At 38.0% G+C, this 14,376-nt stretch overlaps 1 protein-coding gene across 3 annotated transcripts in view; it reads left to right on the plus strand.

The window, feature by feature from the left end:
- The window catches only part of CACNA1S (calcium voltage-gated channel subunit alpha1 S), a 71,658-nt gene that overhangs the window by 31,748 nt on the left and 25,534 nt on the right, over positions 1–14,376 (plus strand). For all 3 annotated transcript variants that reach the window (XM_039323252.1, XM_039323254.1, XM_039323253.1), the window contains exons 19-28: positions 1,265–1,324; positions 3,084–3,190; positions 5,572–5,659; positions 5,930–6,037; positions 7,440–7,492; positions 8,031–8,177; positions 8,750–8,951; positions 10,736–10,894; positions 11,664–11,774; positions 12,185–12,268. In XM_039323252.1, the coding sequence (XP_039179186.1) occupies positions 1,265–1,324; positions 3,084–3,190; positions 5,572–5,659; positions 5,930–6,037; positions 7,440–7,492; positions 8,031–8,177; positions 8,750–8,951; positions 10,736–10,894; positions 11,664–11,774; positions 12,185–12,268 (1,119 nt within the window). The remainder of the gene's footprint in view (positions 1–1,264; positions 1,325–3,083; positions 3,191–5,571; positions 5,660–5,929; positions 6,038–7,439; positions 7,493–8,030; positions 8,178–8,749; positions 8,952–10,735; positions 10,895–11,663; positions 11,775–12,184; positions 12,269–14,376) is intronic.

Here is a 14,376-nt window from a genome sequence, read left to right on the forward strand (position 1 = left end):
GTGACCAAAATTGGTTGCAGTATTCCAGGTGTGATCTCACTAGGGTTTTATAAAGCGGTACTAATACTTTGTGTGATCTTGATTCTATGCCTCTGTTTATGCAACCCAGGATTGTATTAGCTTTTTTGGCTGCTTGGAGAACATCAGCTTGGGCAAAACTGATCTAGAGAGAGCCGTGAAATAATTGCCTGCATTTTAGCTTCCTCATGGATACTTTTCCTTTTGATGAACTGAACTGTTGTCTACCATCCTTGAGTTGGAGAAAAATGCTACTGTGAAACGTGCTGTCCCTGTGGCCAATTTCTATCCTGCCCCTATTGCTTCTGCTTCAGATCACTGTACCCGCCTGATTTCCTCCAAGTTATGGGTGACAAAGCATATCAAATTATATATACCTTAAGGCGCACTTGGATAATACTGGAATAAGGGGGAAAACACTACTTTAACAATGATACAGCTAAAGATATGTATGGCCTAGGGATTAAACAAAAGCAAGAATATGGGAAAATAGTACTAAAAAGTTGTACATTTATGCTGTGAAATGCACTATGTAGGTTGGTATGAATGAAAGCTACTGTATATGTCAAGGAGAATAAGTAAGCAAAACAGATCAAAATAAGAGACTAATTTGTATTATGAACTGCCCCTAAATTCATAGATAATAATGGCAACTTCTGCAATCAAACACAAACACATTAAACTCTGTGCATCTAGTAGAAACTTATTTCCAATAATGTGCATGTTTAAAAACTTTTTGTTACCAAGATACAGAGTTATAAAATATATGAATTATCTAATTGCCTAAAAAGAAAAAAATAGGGAGGTACTTAACATACCAATAAGCAGCTATCATTGCAAAAGCAGAAAATAATATGTGTAAATTAAAAATATACATTTTCATGAATAAACTTTAGTTTAAAATGTCTGAACATTGTTTTAAATGTTTAGACAGCAAAGCTTGACATTACTGATGGAAAAGTGTCCAGTAATAGTCATTATATAATTAATGTGACAGCCCTCTCTGGTCCTTGTTCCTGGGTTACAGGATTTATAGAATCTGCACCATAATTAAGCTTTGCTTTAAACCTCATTCAAGAATTAACAAATTTGTGTTAAATAAATAGAAATGTTGATATTTTTATCTGTTGCCAATTCATTTCACACATCTTTTTTTTCTAGAGTTTAGTATGAGTGTTGGAAGAATTGCAGCTGTAATTATTGACAAAAAATAACTTTTTGTTTCTTTGTGGGGCATCCTATCCAGGTTCTATCATATTTTGATATTGGCTTCACCTCTGTATTTACAGTGGAAATTATTCTAAAGGTAAGTTGACTTATTCTCTTTCAAAATAAAATGAAAGGGCTGGATATTTCTTTATTCAAGATGGACAGTGAATAATATTTATATGTTACTTATATGTAAGGGTGTGGGCCTATACATATGTTAGTATATATATATATATATATATTTTAAATGTGTGTTTCCTTTGAGAGGAAGCAACCTGAATTTCAGTTGCCCACAGGAAAAAAATAACAATAAAGATTATCTAATCTAATCTATTCAGTTTCTATGGCTGCCCATCTCAAACAGATCACTCTGGGCAGTGAACAATCAAACACAATACCAACCCAATACAAAAAAATAAATATGTATAGCAGCCAAGAAAAAATACAACTGTAGATATTAATATAAACAGGAAACAGAGTCCTTAGCACACTTGGAATCTCAGACCTGGGCCTATAACCAGGTCTTCAAGGCCTTACAAAAGTCCAGCAAGTTCAAGAACATCCTAATCTCTATAGGGAGAATGTTTTAAAGGGATGGGGCAGTCAAGGCAAACCACTGGAACTCCTTGCCCAATGATCTCATCTAGAGATTAGATGAGAGAGAGGACCAAGCCCTTTGGCACCCCACAAATGCAGGGCTGGACCTCTGCCCGCAACCAACACCAACTGGAACTGATCCCAAAGGAAGGAGGAGAACCAGCAGAACAAAGTTGATTTCTTCTCTTTCAAAATAACATTGGAAGGACTGAATATGATAATTTACATTCTACTTTGAGGATTAGATTAAACCGGACTTTCTCCTTTTTAGTGTGATGGGACTAAGCTCCCAGAATTTTTAGAGAGAATAGCGCTGATTAACCTGGTTAAAGGATGATTGGTTTGGAAAGGCTGGATTAAAGATTCACCACATTAAAACCCTAAATACCACAAGGATCTGGGATTGAGCCTTTACTCACCCTGCTATAACATATATCACTAAAAATAGGGAGGGAGGGCAGTGAGGACTCACTTCTCCCAAACTGATCCACTAAATGAAATTGGTAGAGGGTGTTTCCTGTAATTTATTATGAAATTTGCAGTAAGGCATTGAAACAGAAAGCGTGCTCAGGTGGATATATGGTTGGACCCTACTGACCAATAGATTTCATAAAGTCAGTAAATTTGAGAGAAGTCCTAGGGAAACATCCATATATATCTGTTAGAATCCTAATAGCATTTATGTCATGGATATATTTATTTCTTTTAAGTCAGCCTAAAATATTTTTAGAGGATGATCAGATATTTTACACACACACACACACACACACACACACACACACACAGACTCACACACACACACACACAAATACAACAATAATAGTTTATTTTAACTTTTAGGTACAAAATTATTTGTGTATAGTAATACATACTTGAGAACGTAGACTACAAGCTTTGTTTTACTTTATGAAAATGTGTGGAGAAAGACATAGAAAGAGAGGCACACGTAACAAATTAGACAAGGACAGTCCTGTCATATAGAGACATAACCATTTTGGAATGGTTTGATTATTGTATTCATCGTGTTCCTTTTCCTTACAAGTCAATCTTCTGAATTGTAATAGTTATCTGTGTTATTAATTACAAATACAGTTATCTTCTAGTCTTAATTACTCTCTTGAGTTTATTTCATCCTTTGATTTCTGCTTCTTTGTGTGTAATAGTAGATAGCCTTCCAAAAGGTCATCTAATTTTGGACAGAAAAAAGAAACACAATGCTAGATTCATCAAAACTAACCGAATCTTCTTGTTTTCTACAGATGACTGCTTATGGTGCATTTCTTCACAAGGGATCCTTCTGTCGTAATTCTTTCAACATTCTAGACTTGCTTGTAGTTGTTGTCTCACTCATCTCCATGAGACTTGAGTAAGTAGATCACAGACAGGCAAGGCTTCCAATAGGTCATTCAGGGATTTCTTGTAGACCATGCACCATTTATAGTAATCCAATACCTCAGAAGAGTAGCATGGGATTGGCTATACGAATATTTGTAAAGTACATTTGTTTGGTTTACTAGAGGGTTTGGCAAGATGATATCTTCCAGATATTTCGGAGTGACTTCTACCACTACTAGACAGCATGACAAATGGCAAGAGATTGTGGGAGATTTAGTCAAGCATGCTTGAAGAGCACCAAGCTATTTATCACTGCACTATAAGGACTACTTTGAACATAAAATGTAGGAATATTAAAATATATTTCTGAAAATGCAAAATGCATTTAGCATTTTATACAAACGTTAATCACAGCTCATTAACTAAGATCTTCATGACCTGGAAGACTGATATTCCTTAATAGCAATATTCACAGCCAACGTTGGTCAAAATATTGACAGTCAAAAAACTATTTTTTATCCTTCCTTTCAGCCAGAAAAAAAGAATTCAAAATGAAAAGCAGAGGTATATTTAGCATTGACAGTTTAATCCAACTGACTGCTGGTTATGCAAAGACTTTGAAAACTTCACAGATATATTTTTTTGTCTTTTTTTCTGCTTACCTACACAAATTTTCTTCTTAGTTACAGTGGCTGATTGCAGTAGCTAGTGGATAGATGAGGTATTACAGTTTGAACAATGTTTTTGGATTCTTCTGTTCCTCAGTAGTTAGTCTAGAGCAGCGGTTCTCAACGTTTGTGTGATGGCGACCCCCGTCACACAAACGTTATGCGCATGCGTGGCGCCGCCCACATGCGCGGTGTGCATGCGCAGCGCGCATGTGTGGCGCCACCCCCCGGAGGGGAGAAAATGGCAGATCGCCGCCTTTGGTGACCCCCGAAAAATGGTCGATCGACCCCAAATGGGGTCGCGACCCATAGGTTGAGAACCGCTGGTCCAGAGTCTAGACCAGTAGTGGTGAACCTATGGCACACATGCCAGAGGCGGCACTCAGAGCCCTCTCTGTGGGCACACGGGCCATGCCCCAGAGATGACAGCCATCCCTCTTCAACCAGCCGCCCGCTAACTTGCCGAGGTCCTACATGGCTGGATGCATCCCAGCACCCATGCGCTCACTGGCCTCTGTGTGCAGGGGCCGATGGTGTCAGGTAGCAACCGCTCCGGCCCCTGCCTCATTTTGCCCTGTGACAATGGCACCCCGCCCTGCCTCGCCTCACCCCACAGGATGAGCCTCCTTCCCACCTGCCAGGATCCCCTGGATCTCCCCCAACGCTGTCTGGCCCCCACAGGCGTCCCTCCCCACTAGCAACATTGAGGTGATCACGCCCACCTTGGCCACACCCATCCAATCTGCCATGACCACCACAGCCATGCCCATCCAGTGGGCCACTCCCACCTGGCACCTGACAATAAATAAGTGGGTTTTGGGTTTCAGTTGGGCACTCAGTCTCTAAAAGGTTCACCATCAGTGGTCTAGACTCTAGACTGAGAGTCCAGACATGGCATTTGAATGTTACACTTCCGGAAGTCCATTCTGGGCCTGGGCAACAAACAATTAGCTACTGGTTCTGCCGAACTGGTGCCAACTGGCTGTATCCCACCACTGGTTGCTACTTAAAGTTGATAGCTATTCTGTTCTCATCTGAAATCAGATATAAAATTGGCAGGACAGGAACCAGCCCTGCTCAGTTCTGTTGTGTAAACATAGAGCACGTGCACTCCAATCTCAAAGCTGAGAAATGAATGGCCAGAAGTTGATGCAAAAATGTGGGAGAAAGAGGCTTAAGAAAAACTTGGTCTCCAACTTCTCTAGGAGACGAATGAAGGCAAATATACGGGTTCCAGGATCCAATCTGGGTTGGTCACTAGGAGCAGAGGGTCAGTCCTGGTGACCAACCCAGATTGGATCCTTCGATATGGGAATTTATTTCTATGTTCTAAAGTAGGTAGGTCTTGTGCATGTATTTGACTTCTTTCTTTCCTGCAATAAAGCTACTTATTATCTAGCTACATCAGTCCCTGAGGTTTTTGCTGTTATCTAATTCCTGAAAGCAGAGCTGAGTTTTGAGGTGGGTGGGGGGAAATGTTACAAATGTATAGCTATGCCTGGCCTGGAGCATGTCTTTCATGGAGTTCTCTTCTGATGAGTTTTCACAAGCATGCTGGGAATTAGGCAGTCACATAGAATTCTCTGACCTCTCTTCCTATTCTGGGAATGCCCCAAGCCCTTCCTAAAAATAACGTCAAGCTCATATCTTCCTAGACACACAGTATCTTTGACAGCAGGACTATGAATGTAACCACAAAGGTTGCAAAGGCATAGTAAAGAATCTTTCCTATTTCCTGCAACAGGTCCAGTACCATCTCAGTGGTGAAAATATTGAGGGTGCTCAGAGTACTGAGACCATTGAGAGCTATTAACAGAGCAAAGGGACTGAAGGTAAGCATCACCCTGACTTAAACAAGTGTTATATATCCACATTTCTATGTCATGAATGCTATTTATAAGCTAATTGAATGTTTGAAGTAGATCTGTGGTATATATTTCCACTTTCCCGAAACAGGCAAACTCCAGATATTTGGGACTGTGAATACCAGATTAAATAAATGAGTTAATGGGTATTAGGACATTGGATCATTGGACAGATAATTCTAAATCTCTCTCTCTCTCTCTCTCTCTCTCTCCCACTCCCCTCCCCTTTGACTCTAGCATGTGGTCCAGTGTGTTTTTGTGGCTATTAAGACCATAGGCAACATTGTTCTTGTCACCTTCCTGCTACAGTTCATGTTTGCTTGCATTGCAGTGCAGCTCTTCAAGGTGAAAGTATTTCTAAAAATTAATTCTCATTTTGTCCTGTTCCATAGGCATGTAATGAGGACCTTTTCGCACAAACTGGTAGCTGGGGGTTTTTTTTTTGGGGGGGGGGGGTGTTCTGTTTTTTTTTTACTTTGTTGGACATCACTGATTCAGGTTGCTGACTCAATATTCCTGTTTCTCTGAGTTTATTCCACTTGTCCCTGTGTGATACCTTCCAGAAGTACTGTGATTACAACTTTCCCAGCCATACTCACCTAGGAACAGAATACAAGGGATAACTTTGATATGAAGCATCCATAACTAGACAGGACTATGCAGCTGAAGACATGAAAGAGCAGCTGATGTTTATTAATCAAATTTATGTAGCTGCCCAACTCACAAAAAGTGATTCTGGGCAGTGTACAATAGTAAATAAAAACACATATATAAAAACAGGCATTTAAAAATATAAAAATCAATATTAAAAACAGAGATCAATTAAAATATATACAAATCCCAAGAAGAGAAAAAATGAATACATCCAACCTCAGTACTAGAGCCATCTAAATAGGTCTCCCGTTGCTGAGACTCCCAGACTAATGGCAAAAACAGGTCTTGAGGGACTTTTGGAACATCAAAACATGGAGATGATCTAATACTGGTGTGGGGAAGAATGTTCTAGAAGGCAGGCACTATGGCAAAAATAACCTGCCACTTGGGACCCACCAAATGTAGATATCCATAATATGCTTTCTTTGCTGGGCTGGACTGATACAGTATAATTGGGCAGAGACAGTCCCTCAGAAAACCTGGTCCCATGTCATGAAGACTTTAAGGGTTAAAACCAGCACTCTGAATTGGACGTGAAACAAACTGGCAGCCATTGCAGCTTAAGGAGCAAATGTATATGTGTTGTTCTAGGGCAGGGGTGTCAAACTCACAATGTCACATGATGTGTTGTGACATATCGTGACTTTTTCTCCATTGCCGGCAATGAGGTGGGCGCAGTTTTGGCATGACGCATTTGGCCAGCAGCTTGACACCCCTGTTCTAGGGGCACACATAACATTCCACATGCTAATACTTAGCCTGCAAATGCCAATACTTAGAGAGCTATTACAATAATATTAGCACATTAGGTATTCCCCCGCCATTCATTTGTAGATAAGACTGGGAAGATATTAGTCTTTCAATGCTGTTACTATTTAATATGGCAGCAAGGTCAAAAGATAATAAATTCTTTTAGGAAACAGGAATTGTTTCCACCTCTTCTTCAAGAACAGAAATCTATCATTGATCCATTTGTAGCAGGAGATGCTCATTATTTAAGACAAGTCAAATCTAGTATAATGTAGGAAACACTATAACTCTATAATGTAAGACCAACACAAGAGTAATTATTTTGGTTTCTGTTTAAATATAGGGGAAGTTCTACAGCTGTACAGATTCAACTAAGATGACTGAATCAGAATGCAGGTATGATTATATATTATTCTTTTCTTCACTTCAGAACATATCATTATAGTATGATTCTTTCCTGAAGGTCAGATCAAGGAGATTGTCAGGTGCAAAGGATCAGGACCAGCCATTAAGTTGCAGCACAGAAGATTTATTCAAGTCTGTACACAAGAATCTAGCCAACTAAAGCTCAACATTAAATTGGTGTCACATAAAGGTCAATAGAATTCAAGAGGGATTGGATTTGGACCATTTGTGAGAACATAAGGACTCTAAGCTAATGATGCACTTTGCTCTGCCCCACCCAGCTCTGCCTGCTCTTCTCCTTTCAACAATGGATCAATTAGTCATAAATGATCAACTGAAAGAAAAAATGTCCTTATTATATTGATGGCCAAAAATAAGTAGCTGGTTCAACAGAATTAAAATTAAGGCTGCAATATCCCTTGAACAAAATTGCTTACAGTTTTTCTAAAGAGACATCACTGTTATATTCTATATATGCTTGCTTAATGATGCGGGCTTTTTGTAGCTAATATATGGATTCTCATCCCAGGGGACACTTCATTATGTATGTTGATGCTGATCCAACACAGGTTGTGGAAAAAGAAAGGATATGGCTGCACAATGAATTCCACTTTGACAATGTCTTGTCAGCTATGATGTCTCTCTTCACTGTATCCACCTTTGAAGGATGGCCTCAGTGAGTACAAAATCAACTATGGAGAAAAAGAGTGTGAATGGGGGAGGGGTTGCTAGGAATATTTAGATTAGTCATCTTCATCATGGTTCCCTCAAAATGTACTCTGTGAATTCCCAGCCAATGTGGCCAGTGCCCATGATATAGTCCCATCAGCTGTGGAAAACTGATTTAGAGGAATCATATGGAACACCACTGGTTTTGTTGTTGTTGTTGTCCTAGCTATATTTTACAAGCAAAATGGCACAGAAAGGGGAAGCTTTGGGCACATCACTAATGATCTTATCAGCTATGAGTACAAATTACTGTTCAGGGCATTTATTTAAGCATAGAAATTATATTATTTGTTATTACCATAAACAATGAGAAATTGGAATAAAGATTATCATATATGGGTTGATCATTGAACAGTATGTGCTATATTCCTCCACAGTACTGTTTTGGAAAAGTATGTTTTATAGGTATACATATATTCACCATTAAATTAATTATTCAGAAATCCATTAAGGCTGAACTTTTTGAAAACTCAGTTATTTTTGTCTATTGATTTGGAATCTCTATCCTTTCTTTCCCAGACTATTGTATAAAGCAATTGATACCCACACAGAAGACATGGGCCCTATATACAACTATCGCATGGGCATTGCCATCTTCTTCATAATCTATCTCATTCTCATTGCCTTTTTCATGATGAACATCTTTGTAGGTTTCATCATTGTAACTTTCCAGGAGCAGGGTGAAACGGAGTACAAAGACTGTGAGCTGAACAAAAACCAGGTATGACAGGTCTATCTGTTGAGCAGAAGTGGTGTAATAAATCCTAGATTTTAGGTTGTGCATGTCAAAGATAGGGGCTAGAGTTGTGTGAACATCTCAAAAGTGCAAGGCTAATTCTGAGAATGAGGCTAGAAGCATAGGTATCCATTTCTAATTACAATAATGTTAAAATGGCAAAACATATATTGTGACAACACTACACAAGATTTCCCCTCTTTTGTACTTGTGTTGTGACATCATATACAAGTACTGTGGGGGCAAAGCTTGCATTATGGTATCATGCGACATCAACAGTTAGAAAGGTATTAGTTGGGCATAGTCCAAAATCAGTTGCTGGAGTTTGCATTCCGAATATAGTAGTGTCACATCATTCAGTCAGAAATTTTGGATATTGCAAACTTTCAGATTACATAACAGTTATGAAAATTTCTGCTGTATCTGATGTGAATAGGGAGATTATAAAGGGATCTGAGTATAGCAGCCCTGTGCAGTCTGCAACTTTTCTTATTCAAACAGGAAGAAAATTTTGGTTGGCTATGATCAAGTAAACTCTAAAATGTGTGACCAGTTGATCTTCCTGCCCTGAATATTTGCTTTTTTTCTTTTTTGGAAAGAAAAACAGCACTGCATAAGATATTTCCATGGTTTCAGGCTCATTCATTTATTTATTCAGTTTACTGAATGTATGTGAAAAGAAGGCAATTCCAGATTTAAAATAAGTACTGTCCCTAAAAGCAATGCACACATATAACATATGCCACATACATGTTAATCCTATGCATTGCTTAGTTTCCTTATTTTGTCAATGTTCTTATAATGGCAACTCTAGCTAAAATGAGTCCTAAAAATCCCCTCCCCTTGTATGTGTGACACATTTGAATACATGCATATTCCAATGGGGTAGGGTGAAGAAAAATATATGAATATTAATTGAATGGATATTTTTGATTAAATTAATTGCCTTTAAAATAAGGCATTCCATTGATAAGTGAACTGAAGTACTGACATAAAAGAGTATCTGTAGCTCAGGATTGAACTGTGGGGTTTTTGGTGATCTCTAAGCTTGTTTTTCTCGTGGACATTTCATTGCCAAACTAGGTAACATTATCAGTTCACTAATGAACTAATGCCCATTTGCATACTATACACAAGACTTTCACTCCAATGCAAGCCAAATTCATAAAGTTGTAGAAATGCTTATGTTGTTTTTCCTTTTTCTAACAAAAACAGAAAAGAAGAAGAAGAAAAGTAGAATAAACATGGAGTATATTGCCAATGTTTTGGAAGCTCAAGGTAGCTAGTGTGAGGGTCTCCATATGAGAGGCCACCACTGAGATGTAATAATCAAGAAGTTGGATTAGGAACAGGGCGATCCAGGTTCAAATGCTCACTTAGCCATGGAAACTCACTGGGTGATGGTGGGCTAGACATTCTTTCTCTCAGTCCAACCCCCCCCCCAAGTTTGATATTGTGGGATAAAATAAAGGGTGATTCCCATGCCTAATGCTGTTGGGATAAAATAAAGGGTGATTCTCATGCCTAATGCTGTTGGGTAAAAGATGGGATATAACTCTTAACAAAGACATATGTACATTGGTATATAAATAAATAACATTCTGACAGCTATTGGTTGGAAAGTAATCTGTTCAAGCATTGTGTTTATGAAGAGAACAGGCCACAATAAACACTTGGCATTGCTGATCAATCTCAGAAAATTGAGGAAAGTATAATAAATAATACAGCTTTTCTGTCCTCTCCACATCTTGTCTTGCTTCTCATTCCAGCGTCAGTGTGTCCAGTATGCACTGAAAGCACGGCCTCTGCGATGCTACATTCCCAAGAACCCTTATCAATACCAGATATGGTATGTGGTGACCTCCTCCTATTTTGAGTACCTCATGTTTTTCCTGATCACACTGAACACCATCTGCTTGGGCATGCAGGTATGGATGCAAATAACTCCCCTTTAGTTTGGGAATGGTGGTGGCAGTAGCGGGAACTGTGAAATTTTGGGACAAGTCTGCCTGCTAAAGGAAAGCTGAAACACAGGATTCATCCACATGCCCACTAATTGTACCTTGAAGATGCCTTGCTAGCCATGTTTTAAAGACATGTCCACATGATGCAAACTTTATCTCATGCCAGCCAATAGCTGACAGCACTTAACTTATTTATCTGCTTTGAAGTTAAAGAGGTGTGTTTTTCATCTTCCCTTATACAAGCCTTACTAACTGCAAGGCATGTCAGTTGAAACTATGTCAATGATGATGTGGCCAAAGACTCTTATTTGCCCAGCTCGTCTTGGTCACTTTCCATACTTTTCACTTCTAATCCTGTGGTTTGTGAAGTTTAATTTTCCAAAGAGAAGGAGATAGTCTATGGGCAAAATTTCACTGTTCTCACTGTTTATAGGCTATTACACATACAAACTCTTCATCTATTTGTTGTTTTCTATGAAGTGACCAGAGCAGTAGTTTTTCATTGCTATTCTTGCAATAGGAATAGCAGACAGTAGACAATAAGATATAGGGCAAGGAGAAGTTAGGAGAACAAGAAGAGTCTCCATCATCTAGTCCCAATCTAAATATTTTCAGATAGAGAGAGTAAGCAAGAAAACAAAGAGAAAGCAAAGTGACTCTATCTTTAGTTAAAAGCTTTATTCTTTAAAAAGCCCATGCTTTCTAAATAATCTGCTTTTAACTATCTCTACAGCATTATAAGCAATCAGAGATGATGAACCAGCTCTCAGATGTCCTCAATGTGGTCTTCACTCTCCTCTTTACTGTTGAGATGATTCTTAAACTAATAGCTTTCAAGGCTAAGGTGAGTGAGAATTGATGCATCACAACTTCTGTCAGAAAGCCAGCCTTACCTTTGTTTAGAGCAGGGGTCCTCAAACTTGGCCCTTTTATGACTTATGGACTTCAACTCCCAGAATTCCTCAGCCAGCATGCCTGGCTGAGGAATTCTGGGAGTTGAAGTCCATAAGTCATAAAAGGGCCAAGTTTGAAGACCTCTGGTTTAGAGTAACATAGGCCATCTTCAGTGAGGATGCTCCTAAAAAAACACTTTTGTTGGCTATATATTTGCTACTTTATTTTAATAAGGTCACATAAGCCAAAAGGTTCAACACTGATTCTTAAACTGGAAAGCTTTCAGAAAAGGTTCCTACTTTGTCTTATATTCCAGTTTAATCTATTTATTTGGAGTTTACATTCTTCTTTCTTTTCCAGGGATACTTTGGGGACCCCTGGAATGTCTTTGATTTTCTCATAGTTGTCGGCAGCATCATCGATGTCATCCTGAGTCAGATTGACGTAAGTGCTATGAGGTTAATTGTATTGGAAAGAAACAAGGAGGAATGACTTCTTAGACTGAAGGGAAGGGGAACAATGACTGTCACTACCAAGCAGCCACAGTATCCCAGCTCCCCACAGACATCATAAATGCTGCATGTTCAAATATGGTTTCTAAATCACAGCAATCGTCAATCAATTTCAGTTTCTTCTGATGGGAGATAAGAATCATTGCCGTTTGTCAGTTGATAGGTTGCAGAGCCCTTAGTTAGAATTTGAGTAGGTTATGTTCTGTGAACCTCAGACATCTTTCAAAAATCATCTTAAGGTAATTTGTCCTTGATTTTTTTACTGACCGAGGACTGATACGACACCACAGCCAGGGGACCACCACTTCTCCTATAGTATCAATAAATCATACATATATGGCAATTGTAATATGAAATCCCTCTTGAGATGGCTTGCCTCATGGTTCCCACCGAAAATTTCTATCCTGTGGACCATGGCAACCATATGTCAGCTGCTTATTATATGTGCTTATACTGCGACTGTCGTTATGGAAAAATATACGTGCATAATTTGGGCTTTTTCATACATGCGCATGGATGTTATGATATACACAAAAGTGTATTAAAATATATACCATAGGTGGAATTGCATATGCGTTTTCCACACTGAATATGCATATAAAGGAGAGAAAGTACCTAGCTTTGAATTAAAAATGTCTACATGTGCCTTTGGCTTCATTGCTATTGTTTACAGCTATTGGTTAGCTATCACTTTAGAAACAAGATTAGAAGTATGAAAATCTACAATATTATTCATCAGTAGTATTTTTGTTTTATTCCGAATTATCCGAATCATTACAAACTTACACTATATCTTGTTTTTTTTCATATACACCAGGCTCTATAAAAATTGTGGTTTCATTATAGTCCAAATTTGCTTTATCGCCAGTTCCAAAGTTTTCAAAATCACCAACACAAAGATCAACCTATCTTAGAATTTTTCTTCTTGACTCTAAACATGAAGAGCTATAGGAAAGATTATACATCAAAAGTCACCACTGAAATTTTCTATTTTTTCCCTTATCATGGGGATTAAGAGTACATTTCTTAATCTACTTGGAGATTCCCAAGTTTTTATCTACCAAATGTACAGACTTTAATTCTTTCAATATGCTTTCACTAAACATGACTTAACATTAAAACATTCAGGAAATAGACATAGAAAGTTAATATAAAAAAGAATCAAATTCAATGAAATTTAGATGGGGAATCTTGCAACAGCCTGGTAAGTATTCTCTTGCTTTGTAATTTGTAGTTTTCTTCACCATCAGGGATGGAAATTCTTCTTGCCCTAATATATCCTTCTTGCCCTTCTTATATCACACTGGAATACTTTTTACTGAACTGTCGTGAGTTATAAATTGTATGTTGTAAAAAGGTCCATCATTCTCATAAAGCATCATCTTGATATACTTCCATGCTGATTGGTTTGTATGTTCTTGTTCATAAAAAGCAAAAATATTTTTAGAGCTTCTGTTTATTTTCCCAAAATATTGTATCTTTGGTTTTCAAACCAAATTAATATTATTTTCTTTTATCCTTCTTCATACAGTAGTCCCTTTGTCTCATTTAGTTTGTATTGATGTTGAATACATTCTGTGTTTCATACATTTTTTAGATGGCCTAATAGATGCCATGTCTGATAGTATTATGCTCAGAAACAAATGATGAATACATTAAGGTTCATATTATCTATGGACCTAGGAATATGTTCATTGTTCAAATAAGGTTTATTCCCAGTAAAAGAGAAAGAACAGATTAGAATACTGCTCCAACAAATGTGACCATATGTAGCAGACTTAAAGCACAAATAAAGCAAAGATTTTCAGATGTTACACCAAGCACAGCTATAAATCTCAGCTTAAATACTTTTCAAAATTTGGCTTATCTGGTAGAAAATTCACAGGTGCCATTCAGCAAAACTGGTTTCTTTATTGCAGACAAGAATGAAACTTTATACACAGTGAAAATCTATCTAATAAAAGCATAATAATCATGGTCTATATAAATTTATATTCCAGGTTTTACATTCTAGGACTTTTCCTCCCACCATTCCATGTT

This window comes from Crotalus tigris, unplaced genomic scaffold (genome assembly GCF_016545835.1).
Source record: "Crotalus tigris isolate CLP2741 ecotype Arizona unplaced genomic scaffold, ASM1654583v1 scf7180000024167.7108832, whole genome shotgun sequence".
Lineage (NCBI taxonomy): Eukaryota > Metazoa > Chordata > Lepidosauria > Squamata > Viperidae > Crotalus > Crotalus tigris.